At 36.8% G+C, this 24,930-nt stretch overlaps 1 protein-coding gene across 8 annotated transcripts in view; it reads right to left on the reverse strand.

Moving 5' to 3' along the window:
- Window positions 1-1,174: 1,174 nt before the first annotated feature.
- Window positions 1,175-24,930, reverse strand: part of LOC139115992 (adenylyl cyclase-associated protein 1-like) — a 114,356-nt gene continuing 90,600 nt past the window's right edge. For 4 of the 8 annotated variants that reach the window (XM_070678471.1, XM_070678475.1, XM_070678476.1 and 1 more), the window contains exons 8-14: window positions 11,896-12,088; window positions 9,598-9,642; window positions 6,305-6,504; window positions 6,031-6,154; window positions 5,506-5,588; window positions 4,455-4,598; window positions 1,175-3,973 (exon numbers count right to left, since the gene is read on the reverse strand). In XM_070678471.1, the coding sequence (XP_070534572.1) occupies window positions 3,884-3,973; window positions 4,455-4,598; window positions 5,506-5,588; window positions 6,031-6,154; window positions 6,305-6,504; window positions 9,598-9,642; window positions 11,896-12,088 (879 nt within the window). In that variant the 3' untranslated portion in view covers window positions 1,175-3,883. The remainder of the gene's footprint in view (window positions 3,974-4,454; window positions 4,599-5,505; window positions 5,589-6,030; window positions 6,155-6,304; window positions 6,505-9,597; window positions 9,643-11,895; window positions 12,089-24,930) is intronic. The other 4 variants (XM_070678477.1, XM_070678478.1, XM_070678473.1 and 1 more) reach the window with 1 other exon arrangement.

Genomic DNA, 24,930 nt, shown 5'->3' on the forward strand with positions numbered 1-24,930 from the left:
TATCTATGACATTGGTCATTGTCCTTGTACCAACTTTGAATAAAATCAGTTGAAACATGTCTGAGTTATGGCTCCGTACATGAAAAATTGTAATAAAATGGCCGCCTGGCGGCCATATTGGATCGTATCGCAAAATAAATCGATGTGCATCTGTAGGTCATAGTGCTATGCCTTTGTACCAAGTTTGAACAAATTGCTTTGGCAGTGTCTGAGAAACTGGTTGATGACGGACGGACGGACGGGACCCAATCTATAAGTCCCCGCCGGACTTCGCCAGCGGGGACTAAAAAGGGTCACCATGCAAATTTTGGTACTAAAGAGACAAATTACCCAAGATTTACCGATATTTAATATTCAAAATGGCAACCATCTCTGTGTTAACTCTATGGAGAAAAATAAAATGTTTAAAATTCGAAAAACTAAGCTGGTGAATGGTTTTTTTTTCGCCTAGAGCTTTAAAACGAACCCCCACAAGTGGTATATCAGAAATGTAAAAATTTTGAAATTATGAATATCTGTCCCAGAGGCGCATTCTACCTTAATATGAAAATCAAAGTTTTCCGTACAGACAGCATTTTGTCAAAATAGTTTCTCTGTAACCGCTTTGTTAAATGCTTTCTAAATGTTAGATGATCTTATTCTCATCAGTTGATAGAAAGTACGAATTTCCATACTTAAATTTTTGAAACTGGTTTTGCAATGTTGGCTGTCTGATGACGATCATCTCAGGTTTTATATTCCTTGCGATACCTTCATTCTGACCGCTTTTAGTTTTTACAGTTAATGTTGGTTTAAGATTTAATTTCAGAAATTGTGTTGGTCTGAAAAATCATCCATACATTTTTTAAATTTTTTTTTTCCGGGTGCTAAGCATCCATTAGGTTTCTAATAGCAAAATTGTATTACTGGCACTGATAACTTTGTATGTTCAATATTACTTTTTTTTGTTGTAGATACTGATTACATGGGTTTCCTTTGAAACATAAAAGCAAGGCTGTATAGGCTACTAGTACTGGTCTCTTGTATACTCTTTATCTGTTCTGCTAACAAGTTCAAGATATCCAAAGTAATGCTTTGAATTCCTGTACACTGCTGAAAACATCCATCCATGCATACACACTGGATCACCTTCCATTCTTCCACCAGGCAAAGATTAAGATTCATGACAAGACACTTCTATTGATAATTTTTTATTCAGCCAATCATATGCTTGACATTTACATAACACTATACGTAGCACGTAAAAAGATCCAATCACTGACTTACATACAACTTTTTGTGCATCTTATTTGGCTTCAATGTTCACTCATCCTTTGCTCATCTTCCACATAAACTTACAAGGAAACCTCAAAAGAAATCTGTTTTATACAAAACGTATATTGCATACATCGATGGGAAGCATATAAGAAGCACCAGGTTTGAATCTACCGAGGTGTCATGAAATTGACACTGGTGACCTTTGACATGATGAAACACTACAGGATACACAACAGTGAGGTACAAACACAAACCCTGTGGCAGTAAGTTTCTCGCTCTTCATCTTGACCTCAATAAACAAAAGAAATTCTTCCATGGACAGCATGGAAAGTGCAAATTTAGGATAAAAGAAACAACTTTCTCAGAGCCTCTTTCCTTTTCAATTTAAAGCGGCTGATTTTGATGGGGGTTCCTTTCCAAGAATCCTGAGAATCAAAATGATTTTACTGGAAACGAAGTTTTGGGGTTTACACACCAGACTTCAACTGTCTTTTATTCTAGATACTTGCTTTGATGGTATTCAAAAGAGCAACCTTTGCTATGTATGCATCATTTTCCTTCCTACTATGGCATATTATTACAAACACCTTTTGACAAAAGTGGAGAGTATAAGGCCTGATGTTCATGTGACAATATTTTTTCTACTTACTGAGAGTATAAACTTAGAAGTCAACAATGAGACATAGGGTATTTGAAAACTTGTACTAGGCAGTTTATCCTTTTTGTTTCTGAATAAAAGACATTTTGTATCTTTTCCTGGTTTATTATAATCCCTGTGTTATATTGTGGACAGCTGTTCTGTCAATCTTGTTTACCATTGAAATGTATATCGTAGTGGAACTGATAGCTAAACTCCCACTGTCCCATCTCACTACTACAAACACTATGCAAATTGTAGTAACCCTGGCAATGTGACTGTGACACTAAATTGTTTTATGTATTGTGGGATACAAGCAGTATTTCCAAGTAAAGAGATTTTTGTAGTTTTTCATTTATGTATATCATACCTCTGTATCAACCATTACAGAATAATAGCCAAAAAGAGATGTTTTAGAATTTAAGCCAAAAAGATGGTAAAACATGAAAAATAATATCACAATCTGAACAAGTAGCTTTGCTAAAAAGCCGGCTTGGTGTTAGTACTGTTATAACTTTTTAAGTGACTAATTTGTAAATAAACTACTTTGATCTGATATTTCAATGCAAATCAAGATCAAGAAAACAAATGATACCGTGATTCCCTTATTCAACATATCTTATAATTACAATGAATTTCTACATGATCGAAAAATTGAAAATCAAGTAAATGTTTGACTGGATTCAAACTCACAATGTTCAGTGAAGACATCACAGACATAACCGCTTGGCTAAATTCCCACTCTATAAAAGAGTGGTTTGATAACAAAGCTTAGTTATTGTTGTTGTTTATGTTGTTGTTGTTGGAAAGCATGAAATAAAAGCTGCGGATACCTAAAACTGACAGCAAATATATTTCATTACTAAAAAGTAAACAGTAAAAAAATTCCTTTATTTAGAGAAATATAATAACACTGTGATTAACTAAATCCGATATAATGGCAAATGTGACCAAGATGGAGACTTCATTGTGCTAAGCTACAGATTTATCATCATTGCCTGTTAAACATTACATTTGTTTCATCTTTAATTGCAAGCGTAAATATTCATAATTTCTTTGTAGATTGTATTCACTTTGAAATTAATGCATCTTTGCTTGAATGCACACTTGAGATTTTGTCTGGAAGTTCTCTTTCAGTTGTATGAGGATGAAAAAAAGACTGAATTCATTAATCAACCCTGCTGAGTGTGGATTTGTTTTCATTTCTTTAATTCAGTATAAGCCAGATCTTAATTATTTCTTCTCTAAGTCTTGAACTTATTTTGCAACTAAATTAGGATGCTCTGGCAAGACAGACCCTGACAGATCATATTCCATATGGCATTAAATTGAGTATGTCTACTGTTAACAAACAAGATTTTCTGTAATTAACTCATCTAATTTCAAATGATTCCCACAGAATAATTCTTTCAAAATTCTTAAATCACATGGATCTACTACGTTACATTGCCATTAATATTTCTTCCCTTACAAAACAGACCTGAATCACCTTTGACCTCCGAATTATACTGACCTCTTCTGGCATAAATGCACAATATAAGAACTTCATGGTTATAAGTAGCAAAAATATCTGTATAGAAGTGAGCCAACTATTAAAGGTATACAGTCACCTGTAATCTAAATATGCCCATATATGGTCAAAGAGGCGTTCATTGGCATTCAAAATACCCATGTGAGGGCCCTGTTTTTAAAAGCGGCGGCCCGCTTAAAATCTGTGATTGGTTAGATTTTATCTTTCCATGGAAACTGTGGCAAAATTAGAACAGGTGACAGCATACCTTTAAAACAAAATGTGAACAATTTTTTTGAAAAGATTCCTTTAATTTTCACAGCCATGCCTTTCATGCATTATTTTCCGTTTTATTTCCAAATTCAGTATTCATTAGAGCTAAATTTCCTACATATTAAGAAGATCTACCAGTATCTGCTGGACTTGAACATCAAGCAGCTTCATTTAATGCATGACATTTTTTTACACCGTTGTTTACTTTATGCAATATTCTCTGATAACTCTGTGACCAGCTTGCGAGTAGCTTTATTCCAGTTTGTTCTGAACTGCTCTGGGACTGGATGTTCAGACTGTAAGAGGACAGCAAATGGATCAAGATTAATATAAAAATACAGGAGTCCTTTGTTGTTTTCTCCTATGTTTCAATATATTTATGTATATGTCAGTGCAGTGAAGGTTATGTATTTTAAGTTGATATTGGAAAAAGAATCAAAAGTAGAGAAAATGGCATATTAGGAAGAAAAACTGGGTGTGCATTTTGGGTTATTACATTGATACTAATGTGTGAAAACACAACTTTCATGATAAGAGGTAGACCCAAGTCACAATACATCAGCATCTGTTCTGAGTTGTCAGCTGTCATTCACAAAGCTGTACATGTTTTTCACCCTTTAACACAAAAAATTAGAATGATATTTTGTCTACTGTGACGAGTACCTATAACATGTATTAAGAAACAACTGAAAAACTAACTGAGATAAAAACAATAGATATTACACATATGACTGAGAGGGAGCCCCAAACCTAGAGTTCATACTGAGGTATACTTACGAATTCCCCAGATTCTGTGGGCACCAGAACATTCATTGCGGATGACTTGGCTGTGATGATGGCTGTGTCCAGTGAATCTTTACTCAGATAGATTTGACATCCGTCAGTTTTATCAATTGATATAGTTGGTACAACTTCCATTACCTGATTAAAAAATATGACCATCATCCATCAGAAACAGTTCATCATTATTCTTTGTCCACTTGATGCACGTATAACATTAAAACAGTATAACTGAACTTGGATTTTCTATGGTAGGATACTTATTTTCTCTTCAACACATCTGAGTCAGTATACTATTAAAGGTAGTTAAAATGGTAGAGTGACTTAACTATTTGTCGGGGGCTTTGTAAGTGCTGTGAATAAAGTCCTGAACTTTGCGTTGGCAAATGTCTGGTTGTGTATTCCAGCATGGTATCAGGTTTGGCATTATTGTACAAACACATTAAGGCATGTGGCACTTTATGGATTCAAAGACTTATCCATACGCCTATATTGGTAACCCTTCTCTACAGTGTTCTACAAAAGTTTCTAAATGCACTGGCTAAATTTATTCATTTAGTTATTAAAATATTGTTATAACAGATTGCAATATAGCCACATTTTCAAGGGTTTCATTGTTTTTTTCTAGCTTTGTGCAAACGAAAATGTCCAAGAAATAGTGCACAGTTGAAAAGCAAAACAATAAAAGTGAACCACAACATGGAGTTCACAAATGACATCCAAAGTTCACCAATTAGAGTACATTTGCCTGTGTGTTTTTGTCAGAGTTTGACTGAATACTTACATGTACATGTACAAAGCTGTCACGGTTTAGACAGAAAATCTGAAAGTTCTCTGTAAATGTTGTGATTGCTGCACAGCATCACTGGTAAAATGTTTTTCAATATAAACATATACAGCAGGGCTTCTGGGCAGGACTGGCACATAAATGGATGAATTGATGATTTCAAATACTGTCACTGCCAGGAAATGGGCCACATTTGAGTGCAAATTACAAGTCAATTCCATTTATATAACATCACTGTCTTTGTGTTGACGTAAACCTCACCTGAATTTGAACACTTTGACAGTTGATGACATCAAAGGAGGACACCAGGCTATCAAATGCCACACCTGTCTTCTTGCAACCATCTGTAATTATTGTAAAACACACAGAATATAGTAAATGTCAGTCCCGTAACCCTGTCAGAAACTTGGCTTTTTTGAGAGTGGAGATAGTATGGAACAACTTGTTAATATCGGTCAGATGGGCTAAGTATGGATGTAACTAAATTCAAGATAATATCACTAATGGAGTTATAAATGACACTGTGCATATATACTGGTCCAAAAAGCCATGACCTCCAACTTTGAATAAGTTTTACCCTCAGTCATAGTTGTATTGGTATGACCTGTTATATAAAGTACATGTGCTTGCCTCTTCTGTTTAGTCTTGAATACAATGAACCATGCTTTGGCATTACACACGCAGCCATTGTACTACATGTTACTCAGACTGACCGAGTGTATCAGTGCTGATCTTACCCTTGACTTGGACAGCACAGTTATTACACTAGACCTTACTTCAACTTACCTAGTACAATAGAGTTGACCTTGCCCTTGACCTGGATAGTGCTGTCATTACACTTATAGATGTACACAGTCTGCTTCAAAGCTGTGGTTTCCACAACGATGTTCTTGTTACCTTCATGATGTTCCTGAAATACGGACATTCATTTGTCAATATATATGTTTCATAATGAAACATATAAGGTCCAACAAAAAAGCACCTGTGGAGCACATAGTTTTCATATGTTACACAATTTTCACACAAATGGAACACTGACAATGTAGATAACCCAACCTACCACCAGCCATTTGGATCCAGACATTTCTAGTTTTGCCTTTGCTGGTTTCTTCGCAACAGGTGGGGGCCCTGCCTTCTTCTCAGTTGGTGATGTGACCGATGAGAAGGTCGGCGACTTGTATGGAGTTGGTCCCTGCTGGTATGGTTTACGCAGAGCAGGGTTCTTGTGGGTCTGCATATCCGACGTCACCTTTTTCAATCCTAATTTTGACGTAGATACAGCACATAAGATTTTGTTGATACAACATTGACACAACACAAACCATCGCAGATACACCTAATCACAACATGCTGATAGATCATCCTAAAAGTTCTGAAGAATTCATACAAATCAATTCATGTAATCCTGAGCAATAAATACTTCTCATGATTTATTGTGGAAATTGAGATTACAATTTATAGAGTTCAATGTCTGTGTAGCATTTGCCACTTTAAAAGAAATTTCCACTGCATGAAATCCACAAGTTGCAATGAGACTATAGAGGCATGGCACATTTTAATAACATAGACAAGAGAGAAAGAACTACCGGTTCTATGAAGAGTTTTAGAGACTATTTCTTTCCTAGGTTACAGACACATGTAGTAATTTCTATTATTTTTTGTTCACTTGTAACTGTTAGGTAAGGGTGTTGCAATTTGCATGTACTATCACAAAAAACTTATTGCCTTATTAGGTAAACTTTAAAAAGTGTTGCAATTTGCATGTTCTACTAGAAACAACTTATTGCCTTATTAGGTAAACTTTAAAAGTGTTGCAATTTGCATGTTCTATGACATGCAACTTATGGTCAAGTGTTCCAGTTTGTATGTCAGAGTACCAGAAGCCACTGCCATTTTAGGTCATGTGTTGCAATCTTTATATTGTTACACAGAGCTTTTGCCATATTTGGTCATGTGTAGCAATTTCAATAAACCATGTATGGGTGAAATGTTAAATAATACTGTTACTTTCAGACCAGCTGGATACAATAGTTTATGATGTTTACATTAGAGTCAACACAACTGCCACAAGCTTGCTTGGACTTTTGCTCACACTTCAAAAAGTCACTGCCATTCCAAGACATATTGTATGAGGTTAAAGTTGGAAACAAAGCTGCAAAAAATGTTTTCTTTGATTTTTTCAAAGCAAAATCCAAAAGTTCTGAACAGATACAGATGGTAGAAATTCAGGTGGAATGTTTCAATCTCTGCAGTACAAAATATACAGCACAAAATGCAATGTAACTGTTTACCACCTTCATCAGTTAGATCATGCAAAGTTAGTACAATCAGGTAGATACAGAGTGATTTTAATTCATGTTAACGGTCACTCTACAACTTTCAAATCTTTACAGTATGGGACATTTTCATAACTCCCACATGATATCATCTCCCATGGTTGCATAGTTTTTTTTTTTTTGGAATATGTAACATTTTGCTGTTGGTGGATAATGAAATAGCATAAATACACTCAGAGTGAGTCACATGGTATTCCTTCCAGACTTCAAAGAATGTGCTGTTGGTTGTAACAGTTCTAAAGCAAAACTGGAGGATTGCCAATTATCTTATTTCTGGTGTGTCAAGATGGTGCAATTTTAGGCAAGTATCAAAGATTTTGGGTGTTGCCATTTATGTCAATGAATTCTATACAACAAAGAAATAGCAGTCATCAAGTTCAAGGTGCTCAGCACAATATCAACGGAGAAGACTGTAAAAAGTTGCAAGTTAATAGAGTTTAAAACAAATACATGCATCTAGTATACAAACTTTAAGTTTATTCTTCTTGCATGCAAGAATTAAGAATACTACCCCCTGGATATTCACCAAACAGACACTTATCCTAACCACAGATAAACATGATAGGTGGGACATGCCCTTTGGTACATGTCCAGGGGCACCCTTCTGATACGAAATCCACAACCACCCTTGCAAAAATGTCTACAACATACACTGTACACCTACTGATTTACTTTCAAAACCTTTAAATTACCCAACTCTGATATATGTTGCTTGTCCTGTAACCAAGGCTAAGTTACTGAATTTGTTAGATTATTTTTCATACAAACATCGTGAGACACAATTTCAAAGACCCATTGAAATAATTCAGAGTCACCACATCCAATAACTCAAGCAGCAAAATGTACATTTAGCAAGACTTGGCTATATTTGTTTTTTTGATTGTTAATGTAATTCCGTTCAAGTTTTTTGACAAACGCTTGTGATAAATCAGCTATGAGATATAATTTTCAACAAAGCAAATGACATTATAAATCACACATCCTACTATGAACAACAATACATACATACATACTTAATTCTGATCTCCTAAAAACCCCTAAAGAAGTTCAGTATCATTTTACTTTGATGTGGTAACCACTGATTTCAACAAGTTATTGAATTTTGTACATTGATGCTTGTATAGAACTAATTTAATTGATCATCCCTAATTCCAAGCAACCAGGTTCATAATTACCATTGATAACAATGGGTTTGGACCGGACAAAGGTTGTGAAATGGGTAAGAAAATTGGGCTACATGATCATTCAAGCCTTTTGAAAATACGTGACAAAATGAGAGATTTCAGCCAGAAGGAAAACATCTTTGTAGTATATTGTACCATTCTTCTAGCTAAATTTCTTAAACCCTCACAACACTTTTTCTATGTGCTATCATCAGTCATTGTACCCAGAGTCCCTCTGAGGGACCGTGTTGTACCCAATGGATGAAGGGTGTCCCATGGTTCTCACAATACAATGGAGAACACTGAATGATTGACAAGTGTGTGGAAAGACAGCTATCACACGAACACCACAGACAACAAGGTTTGTACTTTGGGAAGGATTTCCACAATGTAAGTGAAACCAATATGAACATATGACAGTGAGAAGGGGAAGCCAGTACTACGTTAGTTCACGGGCACTGACTTGGAAATGAAGACATTATGAAGACCTTGAACCCTCTTACTCCCCCAACCCCACTTTTCCCAATGTATATGTCCAACTTCAATGATGAAAGCGTTTGGACTGACAAGAAAGAACAGGGGAACAGTTGTAAAAGTATAATATCTGCTCCACAGAGTGATATCACTAAACATCAAAAACAATGGTAATACTGAAATGTGAAAATAGACTTCTACATGCACAATATCAATACAATTACCACACAGTTACATACAATGTTGGTCAACATGCATTATTTATGAAGATACAACCATCTAAACAGGACGACACAACAGACTACCACCTTAAAGCCACACCAAAAGTACTTTTTGTACACCAACAATGGAAGATTTTTTACTTTAACGTAGAAGTATACCTGGATTTTTATGAGTCTGCATATCAGGAGTTACCTTCTTAAGACCTGGTTTAACAAATAGTAACATTAGCAAAACAACGCAAACTAGCAACCATGCTGTTGGTTAGCTTGTCATAGAAACGAGTGAATGATTGACAGCGGAAGCTGTGAGACCTGATGGTGCTAACATGTTCAGGCTAGCTGTGCAGAGCAAATCAAAACTTGATGCATTTGTACATGGAGACATACACACACATTGGCCATGACGATTTGCCACAAATCGTCATGGCTAATTAGCCATGACGATTTGTGGCAAAACCTTGGCATAGTAAAGATGCTCTTTTCACATTAACCCTAATCCTGCCCATCTCATGTGTTACAATAAGGTCAAGTTGGTTAAACCGGCGAGGTACAACATGACCAATATGTTGTAGCCTAACAAAGACTGGAAGGTCCCTGAAAATAGCAATGCTGTTTACATGATTTTACCAAATTTGCTGTAATATACCAAGTGGGTGAAAATATACTGAATTTCAAAATAGCTTGGAGTTACAACTTGCTTTGGTGATTAGAAAAACGTTTCTGGTGATAGAAAATAACGCCAACTGCATCCATTGCAAATGTTTTCCTTTGGTAGATTTTGCAACGGTTGAACCTAATATGATGTCCATCGTTCTCAATTGTTGTACCAACCTGTGCACACTGAACAGAGAAAACCTATCGTTAGCATTTTGTGCAGTTTCATCGACGGGATATGTGATAAAGGCAATATAAGAATGTCCAATCAGTCGATGAACAGATGAGTTTTTTAGTAGGAGCACTGCAACACTGACAATGTTGACTGTGGTACAGTGAACGTCATATTGGGTTAAATTGTTGCAATATTTATCGAAGGAGAGTGTTTGTAATGAATGCAGGTGGTGTCATTTTCTATCACAAGAAATGTTTTTCTTATCACCCAAGCATGTTGTAATTCCAAGCTATTTTGAAATTCACCGTAAGTTTCGGCTTTGTGTCAATACTATTTTTCCACTGATTTGACAAATGGGAAAGTGATAGGTCTAACAGGATAAGGGTTAATAATGAATGAGAAATCTAAACACATGTAATATGCAGTATTTGAACAAAACTTTTTGTGTCAGACAGCGAATTAACATGGCGCACAAGATAACATTTAAAAATGATTAAAATGAAACAAAAATTTGGACGAGTAATTTTTCCAAAAAGGTAAACATCTGGCCTTAATAATCTGAGCAAATCTGACAAACTCATATGAATAGGAATATTTTGTTGAATGAATTAGTTTTGATCTTTCCTCCTGTAATTTATCTTACATAATGTACCCATCCTCATTACGGAAAAAAATCTGTCCAAACCAAAATTGAGGGTTGAGCAGCAATGCTAAACCGTGAAATGTTTCCCAATGTCAGAACATTTTAATGACCTACATCACAGCATATCACTGTGGGAAACATTTATTTATGAAACATGTCACAATTATGTAGGTGGGCTTGAAATGTCACACTTCACAAATGATGCAATGTTTGGGGAAAAACCATGTTGGATGTTACCACACATCACCAACATATAGCCCGTGGTGTGATGTTTGGGCTCATGGAAGCCACATTGAAGGAGTTAAAAACTCAAGCCTGCGACCTTAATGACAAATCTGTGGAACTTCAGCCATACTGACAATGTTGTCATGTTCACTTATGATATTGGTGAATGTCAGCCTGCATTACTATGTATTTGCCTGTGACATCACATTCTGGTTCCTGAAAGCCATTATTGCAACCATGACAGATTACAATATTGCTTGGAGTACAGTGAAACATGGCAGCCTACAAGTGTGTTTTCATGTTTGCCTTAAATATCATGTTGTGGGTGAATGTAAGCCTATGTTGCCATGTTGTCATCTATGATATCATGTTATGGTTCATGGAAACCAATAAAATTGCTACCATAAATGAAATATGTTGAGATATGGCAGCCTATGTTGTCATGTTTACCAATGAAATAACCCTATGATTCACAGCAGCTCATGTTACTGTGTTTTTTGCTGATGGTAAATTTGGGTCATGGCAATTAATATTGATACCACACCTGAAATACAGTGAAATATTGTTGCTGATGTTGTAATATTTGCACATGGTGTAAGATAGTTGCAAGTGAGTGGCTAAGATGTCATGGTTTCTCCGTTCCTATGCAATGTCTTTCTGTCACTGCTTCAGTACCAACAAAAAGACATATTTGTGGGAAAAGAGGATGGAATTTCTACTTGATACTCATCAGGTGAATCTTCAAGATTGCATCCCTTACCTGAGGTGATACCCTCACCCTTGTTGAGATCACTGAACAGTGCAGCTCTGGCAGCAGTTGAGGGGTCCTCCTTAGAATCCCCAATGTCCAGGACAGGTGCACCACCGGGTGGGGGAGGTGGTGGAGCTCCTGCAGGTGGGGGTGGGGCAGCAGCAGCAGCGCTGGCTGGAGCTGGTCCAGTTGCATCCCGTCCCTGCAAGTGAAGAAAAAATCAGAAAATGATAAGTATTTTATGATACATCACTGCATTTGATCATGGTGAGTACAATCTCTGTTGACAGACTGTAATGGGGATGATAATACTTACAGCGCCCCCTGTAGACAGAATTACTTCAAGCGCCCTCTATTGGCAATAATCAAGTATTAGTGACAGCTTTCCTCACAGCAGTAATACAGATCCCACACAACATTTAATCTCAAATGTCAATCTTGATAACGATGATGCCAACAAACTGCTACCCTCATTAAGCCCCTAGTAATATTCATTCATTTACATTTTAATTTATTTCATTCATTTATTTATTTATCTAATAATTCATTTATTTGAAATGACAATATTGTGATACATCACAGAAATGTTCAAGCACTTGTATTCTACATAGCAAGTATGGCTCCCGGTGCATTTTTCAACACAGGGAAGTTAAAGGTCTTAAAAATAATTATTTCCAAAGTCCTATCATCTGGTAAAGTAGTAGGCTTGGTTGACCGATGCAATAAGTCAGATTTCTTTGAAATGAGTTGCTCAGAGTGATATAGAGCCCATTTGGAAAAAAAGTACAGGGCAAAGCGGTGTTCTGTTTCAGCTGACCAGTTTGCTAGGAGAGGAGACTGAAACACGAACTCAGTACACGTCTCATTCAATAAAGGAAAATCTTGAACAGAGAATATATTGGGATATAAAAGCTATAGAAGTGTGAAGAAACTTGTGACCGCTTATCAACATCTATCAATAAGCCCAGCATAATGGTCAGGATTCAGGAGCGACTCTAAGGGAGAACGGAGAAATTCCGAATCGATGATGAGTAGCAAGAACACATAACTCTTGTACAGCCGCACAAAGTCATGAATCTTGGACGACTACTCCTGTACATGGCAGTCACCTCCATCTGCCAGGCCTGTTGTGTGACAAAGATGGCCATCTCTCTTTGGTTACAACTGCAACAAGTTCTAATGATGCATCCATATTCCAATTCACTGAAACTGGCACTTTGAAATGGAGTGATTTCAGCGGCAAAACAAAAGACGGGCACTATTATAAATTGGCAATGTACTGTCTGAGTACGAAAGTGAAATAAGGGGACCACAAATCAAGACAGTAAGTGAAAAACTTAACCCAGGTATGAAATTCTTTAAATTTTTCAGAGATTTCTCAAATATGCTCAGTTAATTTGAAGAATGGACAAATATTGTGATTTCTCCCCTAAATTTTCATTGATAATGGCATACATAGTACAAAGCTAATGTTGAGAGGAAAGACTTGGAAATCTCAAGTCTTAGAAATTTGATACAAAACATGCTGTGTGTCATAGCATGTCTTGTCAATCTCCCTCAATCTCGATCTCTCGATCTCTCTTTATGCTGTCATCATCCTAAAACCGTTCTTGGAATTTTGACCTATACCTCATTTACCAGTACACAAGCCCATCTTTACCATTGAAAACAATGGGGTGGACCAAATCATTGGTGGTGAAAGGATTACCAGGTGCACAGATGGGCGACAGGGAATGACAAAAGCTACATATTACAGTAATAACAGGTTATTTATACTGAAGGCACCGTCATCAAAAGCGTCATCAAATTTTTCAGAGTCATTTGATGAGCAGAGATGATCCAAATGCAATGTCTGTTGAGACAGATGTATAAAAAATTATAAATAGCCAAATAATGCCCTCAAGTTATAGCAATGCCTTTTTTGACAATTCTCATGCAGGAATTTGAAGAGCTATAAAAGAAAAGCGTAGGAAAATAAACAGAAGGGACAGTCAGCTGTATTCCTCAGTGAAAGACCTTATAAAAACACATCAACATATCTGGTGTAATGTTCCTGGATATCGATCCAAGTACAGCTAGTATAGCCACTAGGTACTTGTCACTGTCAGTGACCAGTTTCTGGCTTTAACAAAACTACACTGCTTAAATTGGGCCTTGAAAATGGCAGAGAAAGACTTGCTAGTTTCGGAGTGCCTGAAATTGATAGATTTGGACATGTGTGTTGGATTCTAAAAACATTGAGAATTACCATCAATGTCTACAAGAATGTCTATGATACTATGTTTGTTTAGTATTTTACTTGCTTTTTTTAACCATTCATCCAAACAAGTGGTGCTGTCCAATTAGACACTGGGAATAGAGCTTAATTTGCCTTCCTTGTTTGATCTTTTTGGAAGAAAGTTGGTGAGATGAGAAAGACAGCATCCATCACTTATCCACTTATTGCAGGAAAGGTTTTGCCAAGAAAACTTGAAAGGTAAGGAGAGGATTGCAAAAAAAGTGAAAATCTAGCAACATCGCTCTGATCAAACAGGCAGATTGAATCATATCTATCTCAGAGAAATACAAATACCTGGGTTTTGAAGAGTAATGCCGGGTTGATTCATGAATTAGCTGATAATAAAACATGCTGGTAAGATTTTCATAGCTAGCTGCCACTTAAAATAACACCAAACTGAAGTGAAATTTTCACAACAAAGCATTTTTCCATAAGACTGTTTTCATTATTGTTGTGTTTATCTGATAATGCCATCATTTCATTCATGGCATAGCTGAAAATCCACATGTATGAGGACTTTCAGCCGTGGTAGTAAAATACAATCCCTAAACCAAACACCCAGTAGATCTGTCATTCATAATCTCCAGGCCGCTACACTTCAGATGGTCTGCGTCATCATCAGCCGCGTCATCATGAGCTGAAGGATGTTTACGCCAAACCGCAAATCTGACATAGTTTTCTCCAAGATTACACACAAGACGTCATCCAACACTCTGTTTAGACTGCGTGGAGTGGCATCCGTGTGTTCACACTTACTAGCAAGTAACACTCAATAGATTCCTGTGGATAAAATCTGTCCAGAGACCCAACCTTTAGCTATGTAGCAAAGCCTTGTACACTACATGCTCTGTAATGTGTTTCCTGACAATCCTTGATTAGTGTGCCCTTGATTTCACTTTATGTGTGACAAGCCCTCCTGGTGCATGTACCAAACATCAGTCTCAAACAAACACATCATCTAATTATTTGAAAGCAACATGATTAAATCAGAAATCAACAAGCCTGATTTGACATACTGTCTACATATTGTCTTTGGCTGTCAATCAAACGAAGGGATGATACCATTGGAAGAACATAGATATAGCACATACTCAAGTCATGCATTTCTTGACCATTTTCCAAAACAGGAAATTTTTCTTCCTTTGAAATTTGTATTCCTGCCTCAATTTTTATTCCAAACTGTCTTGCTGATGATGTTCAGAGCTACACTGAAATTTGCCAGTGGGTGTAATGAGTTTGTTATCAAAAGCCAATCTCCTCCCCTGTTGGTGTAAATGGTTCAACCCTCAGTCATCGGTATACTAAGACTCGAAAATGATGAGAGAATGAGAAAATAACCTTGTTACACATATGAACGACAAGAATATAATTGCACAATTGTTATCAAAGGAAATCTATGTACTGTACTACATACTGTATCTGTATGTTTGCATCTGTATACATATATATAATATATATATATATATATATATATATATATATATATATATATATATATATATATATATATACATATATATATATATATACATTACAATGCTGACAAATCTACACTGTTAAACAAACGCTCTGAGTTGGTTTCAAAATGTCCCCACCAAAACAAATATTATTTATCGAATTTTATTACCACCTACAAATAGAATGGTTCGTCCCAATCATATATGTAAGAGTGTCGAGTTAGTAATTCTTTCACTCTATCTGAGGATTGCAAGATGCATGAAACTTAAGTAATAGATTTCATTACTTTGTACTTGAAGTAATCTGTTTGTTTATTTATTTATAACGCTCTGCTTTTGCATTGAGCACTGTAATTTCCCTCGAGGACATTGTATACTTCAGTATATATATATATATATATATATATATATTATATATATATATATATATATATATAATATATATATAATATATATATATATATATAATATATGTGTGTGTGTGTGTGTGTGTGTGTGTATATATATATATATATATATATATATATATATAATATATATATATATATATATATATAGACACAGGATAGGACAGCATGTGCAGTCACACCCTGATAGCATACACTGTTCCCATTAGTAAACATGTTTCTGATTTGAACATTGGCCGTGAGAAAGCACTTCACAGCCCATTTATCAAAGGCTTGGACATCATATACCATAATCATCATTAAGAAGCTATGCTGTCAGGAAATCTGTACAGTTACCACATGTGGCAAGCCAATAATAAGTACTTTCCCCTTACCCCCCATGAGACTGCTTGTCTTATCAGTGGAGATATGCGGCAAAAGTGATATTTATCAGAAAACTGAACTTTCCTCAAGAAAAGACAGACTGTCTTTCTATCCTCTTGTAAAATGCCGTATAAACTTGTTGTTAGGAACTTAGACATGTTGTCTTTATTTATTCCTCCCACTGCATACCATGTGTAACTTTATTTGTTTGTTTGTTTACTAATGAAAATCCATCTTTACTGTGCTTAATTTTAAGGTCTGTATCAATGATTCAAACTGCACATCTAATAATGAATTGGTAGATTCGTACATAAATTAGTAAATAAGTAGAAATAAAGTATGACCCTCTCTGGCCTTCACCACCATACAGAGGAGTAATTTACGTATATTACGAGAGATTTACGCTTGAAAGGGTTAAAACGCCTACTGTTTCAAAAACATCCATCTTTTCTTCCAAGACTGTTGATAAGTATTGAATAGATGACATAACAAATCATACAAGTATGGAGCTTGGTGAAGGACAATTTGATTAGCAAATTCACTGAAAGTTGCACATATGCTTTGGGCAAAATTCAGTCTGGTAATAGTGGCATGTTTCAAACCTGCAATAACAATGATTAAATAAGTTGTGATTTTTTTGGTTTTTGAGTTTTTTTGGGTTTTTTTTTGTTTTTTGTTTGTGTTTTGAGTTTAAGTTGGAAGACACATACGGCCATCTCACTCACTGAGTCTCCATCTAATATCCAGTGTCTTTCTCAGTGAACCATGAGACTACACACGTATGACACTGTTCAGAAAAAGACTTGAGGCATTAGTAAATATAGTTTGTCAGTCATCCACTTGTACATATACATCCACTGCACTTTCTGCCTTGTCTAAACTTCTCTCATCCTGTACCTACGTCATCCATATTCAGTCAAATCTGTGACCACTATTCTCTCAACGACTCAAAAAAAACACACATTATCATCCCTAGTGTTTCCAAACTGTTGAACAGAGCCAGCAAACACACGTCTATCTGCAACTGCCTTGCAGCTGTTTTCCTTTCGTGACGATGCAGCGGTTACCGAACACACAGGCTGTCATCACGGAAATCACAGAAAACAAACCCCACAGATGGGATGTTTTCATAAATACAGGCACACGCCACGCGATGTAAAAGCAACTTTTACGAACACAAATGATCACCACCGACAATTGATATTACATATTTCATCACTTCAATTTATGAGAGCAGAGATCAGGCTCTTTTCTGAAGTATGTTCGGCACATCTTTGTTTAACCTGAGCCATCAGCCATATAAATTCAACAATAGTGTCACATGCATGGGTCTTCAGACAGCCTGCAAATTTTACAAATCTTTATTTATTTGTTTTCAATTTCTTTTGCAGTTGATGTTGCTATATCAGAGAATGCCCTTGTCCATTGAAATGCTTATAGCTGAGCTGCTCTGCCAGTGTGGAAGATTTTCAACAGCATCTGGGGGCAGTTGCTCTTTCTGGAACTTGGAAATCTGACCACCACAGAACTTGACATTCAAATATTTTCTGGCTCGCTGAAAGTAAACAGACTTCCTCTGGATGATTGACTGATAAAAACTTTTTCCGATGAAGACAAACAAGTGCCTCGTAAAGCTGACTTGAAAATGAATTTGCCCCGGGGAAGGGGATCAACTTTGGCGAAACTTTATCCCGATAACTGGACGCATAGTTTGTGTACACATATGAACTTTGATGGTATTTAAAGAGATGGTCTCTGGTTACCCAACACTGCACAGTAGCCGCACTTGAGGTCACAGAGAAAGAGAGAGACAGAGAGATGTCACTCTGGTGAAGAGCCTGCCGGCGCCTGATGGAATACAGCCTGTCCTCCTTAAGGGCATCCAAATATGGCCTGGCAGGCTCATCATCATAATGAGCCACCGGGACCATTAAGGGGGTTCTCCTCGGTTTTATGGTTACTATGTATGGTAGTGGTGTCCTCCCGTCTGGTCTCAGATTTCAGCAATGAAATGTACACAGAAGGTTGGACAAGATAGACAGCAATTAGGGCGGCAAATTTCTCCTAAATGACAAGGTCACCATACATGTGCCAGCGCGATCATCTGCGCTAAAATATTTTTTTAACGCCAGAAAGAGTGAAAAAGTACAGTCCAAAGGTGAAGATCCTGTGGTTTAAGAAGGTTTGTCAACCTTGAGCCAATCGAGCTGGAAAATTGAAACATTTCACTTGGACGAAAAATTATTATATTATTGCATATTTGGTGGGGTTCATTCTCCGGCCTTGTGACCCTGACCAGCCATCAGTGGCTCACTGCAAATCAGGTCAGGCAATAGATGTGTTTGGGTGAGGTACAGTAACTCCACTAATGATACTTTTCCCTTCAATAAAAAAATGATGATACTTTATCACTGTGATAATGAGCTGATCCTTGACATGTGTTTGGTTTCTGTGTCATCCAAACATGATGTCAGAGTATTCACTGAGAAAACCAGGTCAAACAGTCTAGTATCAAGACCAAAACTATATGTCATCTCAATTGATATTATCCATCAAATTCTGTCTTTGAAAGCACACACAAACATTTAATGCAATTCATTTTCTGAAAGAGCTGTGTCAAATTTCAAGTGTATATTAAATATTATCTCAATTGATATTAATCATCATGTTCAGCCTTTGAAAGTGTACAAACATTTAATATGATTCACTTTCAGAATTCCTAATGGGTCACGTTCAATTTCAAGTGCAACTCAAAGTCATTCAAACAATACTTTTAAAGATGATATTCACAATATGTGATTATCATTGGCTGCTCATGACTTGTTTATCATTTGCTTGAAGCGCTTCTGTTGAACAATGTCAATAGTGAACCATCACAGAGCACCACAGTTTACAGGAGACATTGAAAAACTAAATGGCTTTAAATCAAGTGAAATGCATAGGTTGCTACCAAGAAGGCAAGTCCACAGGATGTGTGTAAACTCCTACAACTGTTAATCAAGACCAGTTCCTGACTTCAACATAACGATGGCTAGCTAGTACCACTGTCTTGCTTAACTGATTTTTATGCAAGACATGTGACAACATTTGGCATTGACTCAATCAATTCTAAAATTATACCATCACGTTAAAACAATCAAAGTGCGTAAATGGAGATTACATGGCAGCATTAGACGTCACTGTAGACACTAAATCTCTCACACACCATCCTTGAATGGCTTAACACTCATGAGGCCGCTGACAATGTCTTTCATTGATATCAGGATCATTTTCAAAAATGATATTGTAACTTTTTGAAAAGAAATGCCAATCAGAAGAATACAAGGGAGTGGGTTACAACAACATTAGCACTGAAGAGACGGTCTTCATTAAAACATTCGGTTGGAAGTGAATAACCTTGCGGAAACTGAATCTTGAGCTGGACGGGGCTTTGGGTTTCATTTTGATTACGACAAAATCAAGCGTTTATAACACCACAATCAAACGATGAGTCTCTTTTGCCCCATTAAAGCAGACATATCGCACACTGATGAATACGTCAGCTGACAGTTCGTTTGACCCCTGACCTTTCTGACTTGGCAAAGCACATTTTGTAAATTGGCAGTGTAATTTATGTCACTGGCCTCCATGCTTGGTCCAGCTGTAGAGGGCGCTCTCCTATAACACGGCCAGGACAGGCAAACGCACACGCAACCCCCTACGGACTGTGGCACGTGTCTGTGGTGTATGTTTTGAAATTTGAGTTGGCTGAGATGGTATGCTATCAGTGGCCTCCATGCACTTTGATGGCTGATATCATCTTGGAACACGGTGGGTGTTTACTGGCCGAGGCAAAAACACGACTGTCATTCCACCACGACAACCTGACACATTCAATCGTCCTTATAAGTTCACAATCTCCTTCAATATCCCTGGTGTTTGCACTTTCTAAGGGGACACAGTGCGATACGGCCTGCGTACATCTGAGGTCATATTTCACTGCCTCATTAATATACACTTCTTGTTCTGACAAATTTCCAGACACCATCAGTGTTAGCGGTGTCCACGTCCAGCTGACAACGGATCACTGCATTTCAATGAAAGTAATGCCCCTAACTTTGTCCACCGTCCTGGATTATGCCTTTCCACGTACCAAACTTTCTCTCTCATTACAGTTTACATTTCATCACAGAGATAATGATAGCAACAGAACTGAGATTTTCTGATTTAAAAAATTGAATAACTTGAAGAAAGTAGTTCAGGTCTAAACTCGGTGCTTATATACAATCATTTTATGTTTATATCACGACGCCAATATAACTCTGGACATGAAATAAACAATTACATTATTGAATATGATACATTGCATAGCTGAGGATTATTTCAATGTACTTTCAAAGGAATATTACGAACATGTTTTTTTTTCAATAATATAAAAACAATCTAAAAAGTTACAACTATTGTCCCTTTTATAACAGAAAGTGAAAGGATGGACCATAGGAAAAATGCTGTGAAAGCTTTGAATTTGCTATCAGACCACACAGTAAGCATCTATCTACTCTCTACAGCTTGGAAAAATTAACCTTTGTTCGTACCAACATGTCATCAAGGCAAATGCTTGGTACAGAAGACAACATTATAGACTTAAGTATTGATTGAGGATATTCTGTGTTTTTGCAAACATTACTGAAAGAAGTCATCAATGCAGTTGTTTCCTGACATATGTGATGGAAAAGGTATCCTAAAATATTACAAATATTGGAAATTGAATTAAACTTTGATCGGATCACCATAATGTTCTACTCGGTGAATACATGTAGTAGTAACAGACTGATTATCATAGCAGGAACTGCGTAACCCTCAGAACTATTCACTATTTAATTAAACACTGCCACAAAAAATCTGATGGATGTACCAAAACTCTGTTCAGAGAATGTGTATTGCCTGTACAATTTCACCTACCATGCTCTTCAAAATTTGCAGTGTCAAATCAAAAAAGAATATACCTGGATCCATGAAGTTTGAAATTTTTTATGCTTTCACTTATCATGCAAGCAGACAGAACAAGACTTCATTCTGTTACAGTTCCCTCCACTGTGAGTCATTAACAATATGTATGTACTGTATTCATCTGAGGACAACCCCTGCTCCTGTATAAACCCCTCAACTACTTATAGAGGCTTTTTGAAAATGCTGTAAATTTGTGCATGAGCTCCTACCCTAGTTTAGCTGAAATATGGCATTCAAGAAGTGACAAACAGTATACATCTCCAGTCTCCATGGATGCATAGCACTAGACAACTCTTTTCTTAGCATAGACCTACTATCTCGGTTTAATGGGATTTTTTTTATCGCCAAGTTGCAGAATGAATACTGATATACATCTTAGTCTACTTGCACTTTCACAATCTTTTAATCCCCTTCCATCACACACCATGTCTAGGGCTGTCCATTTTATCACAGTTCACGATTTACCTTAGAAGAAGCCAGAATACTCCTTCAAACTTTTTCTGACAAGTATTACACCTTTAAAACAGAAAGGATTCCAATCAACTGTATTTCAAATTAAACTTCAAAAATGGTAAAATCCTGAAATGACCCAAATCACTTAGTACCCCATAATAAAGACATGCGACCCTTAATATGTGAGCTACAAAATATAAACTTGGTATTTAGTGTGACATAAATTGGCTTTTACATTCCAACAATTGCCAGTTCACGTCCCATATTTGAATCTATTAAACATAATGGATGAAATTAGAGTTGTGAATGGCATTGACCTGACCCTGACACAGCTCATCAGAGCCCTGGTGTTGATTGCAATTGTATATTTATAACTAGCTACGGCATTGGTTGTAGGGCTGTTGTTGATGCTGATAGATATTGGCACGTAATTTCTGTTTTGCCCGTTCCTGACTGCCGACACTAGTGACTAGATTCCTTGACATTAACTTTTTCAGCATTCATGGGTGCCAGATTGTTTGTGTGCATAATTGTAAAGTGTCTTTCCACACTTAAGACATGTTTATTTTTGCATATTAATGATAGTACTGTTTACATCATTGGGAATTTGCCGTATCTACGTACACACTCACTGTAAGATAATACTATGTAATAGCTATGTAATATGCTTTCCAAACCAGTGGCACAGATTAACCCCATCGCAGAAACATTTGATGATGATTTTGTTACTTTTATTCAAGAAAACAACATTTCCTCCGTCTTGTCCATGTTGAAAGATATAGTATTCATTTTGAAAACATAACACATTGTGTACGGTGTGCAATCTTGTTGTTTACAAATGTATTCTAGTCCCGCACTAAAATTAAGTTGTCACAAATAACAGCGGACATTGTATACGTGCAGAATTTGTTGACAAGGTGAACTTTTCACAGCATTTTGGCATAATTCGGGGAAATCAAACTAGACTGTGTATGTTACATACAAACAGAACAAGAACACGGATAAAAACGCGGTGAAAAGTCACAGCTGATGGAATTTTTTGAAGTTTATTAAGATCCTAGGCCAGCACAAGAGTGTCAGGTCACTGTCCGTCTCCAGGACGCAACTCAAAACTCTCACTTGTTGCACAAGCTTTGATGAGCAAGGGACCCATTCATTATCAGAGTTGCATCTTCAACCCCGGTCATTACACAGCACAAACAAAGAGTGATTTGTGTGATCTGTGTGGTTTCTGACGGTATGTTTTGATGTGGTTGGAATTTCAAACTGACTACTTACGTCATCATTATATCCTTGTTGGCTTGTTATCAGGCTGCATAGCCAGACAATAAAAAGAACATATATAACTATTCCACGAAGGAATTCTGTATTCAGATATGTGCCCGTTGACATCACACCAACATTTATTCATTCGTTTGAAAAAAAAAACAGTTTGCATCATGTATCACATGAAAACATTCACATTTTTCAGTGTGTCAGCCCAATCTCCCTACAAAGTTCATCAGAAGGGAAACCACAGGCACTAGGAATTCCAACACACTACCACTATACAACCTCATAAGCACACCCAACTATATCGCTTTCATTTTCGTCTTCACAGGTGACCGACGCATCAACTCTGACAATTCTCTCATCGTCCCAAGTGAAACTGCATGAGGCAGTAACAGCTGCATTCAATTGAAAATTAACCTCAGTCTGTCGTCAGGACATGACTACACAGAACTGTCATCCTATCTCGTGTACCTTCTGTGTTTGTGAAGAGATACCTTACAAACATTGTCAGCTAAGTGACAACATGGATGAACAGAAAAAGTCATGCCTTTTCTCAAATTTTTTAAAAACCAAAAATTCATATTCTGAACCACACTATAAAGTTTCACTCATCATTGAAAGAATTCTCTTGTAATGATTATGCTAATTTTTGTGTTCTTTTCTTTCTCATTTTTTCAATAACTCTCCTTTCAAAACATGGCCATATAGTAGATAGCTTTGAAATTTTTTTCAATGGGGGAGAGGAATAAAGTTTGTTACAGGTCCCAAAAAGTACCTTATGTACTGAACTTATGGATTATTGGTTTTCTGAAGATTAACCCACGCATCACAATACTTTGATCAAATTCCATTGTTTCTGATGTTCGATGTTGGAAATCCACACTTAGAAATAGGGGTGAAATGCGTGAATCAGTTAACTGCATAGTGTTGTCCAGTTGCTATTTGGTCGCTTTGAGTTGTATTTGGAGAACTCCAAGACAGTGACATAACATTTCATCACTGCTGTCTCAAGGAGTCAACTGAGCGTGTGTCATTTTTGAAGATGAGTCACTTACAATATCAGTGTGTGGTCTAAGAGGGAGCTGAATGGTCCTGCGTCAGCAAACAGCTTGACACATCACCATGTTCAGATTGAAACCTACGGTACTCAGTCCTGTGGTTAATTGCTTAATCTTCCTCCCTGCCATCCAACACACGTACACAAAATTCTGTACGGCGACTTCTAAAACTGGCGATAAAGTTGACACATTGAAAATCAAATTAATTCTAATCGCATCACCGTACTGCCGATCCAATGTTCATTACAATGGACAGCTGAAATATTTCAGTGACCTGCAGATTACTGAGCTCTAAGCTGATCATCTGTCATTCCAACACCAAAAATAAACTTCACCAGGATTTCAAACTTCAATCCTTTCACCCTATTACCCTCTCTAAAGGTCCAACTTTACCATAGAAAACAATGGGATTGGTTCAAACCATGGTGGTGAAAGGGTTAAGAAATGCAGCTTTTCCAAAATCCCGGTGTATGACCCTCTCTTCATCAAAATCACCTGGGGTCAATGGATTGGGACTAAGTACTTATACTTGCAACCTTATTTTGAAATCAGGACTCTTACCCCTATGGAAGAAGCATTGAAGAAACTTGTATTATGAAAGGAAAAAAGCACCAAAATTGACTGGAAGTCCCTTTGCCTTGTTGCTTGCATTCTGGAAAAGTTACATCAAATCTATACCATATATGACAAAAGAGTCAAGTTAAGTTAGAATGACCAAGTGCAAGATGTAATCACGCTATAAGTTTCTTTCTTCTTGTAATGGTTCC

This window comes from Ptychodera flava, chromosome 17, assembly GCF_041260155.1.
Source record: "Ptychodera flava strain L36383 chromosome 17, AS_Pfla_20210202, whole genome shotgun sequence".
Classification (NCBI taxonomy): domain Eukaryota; kingdom Metazoa; phylum Hemichordata; class Enteropneusta; family Ptychoderidae; genus Ptychodera; species Ptychodera flava.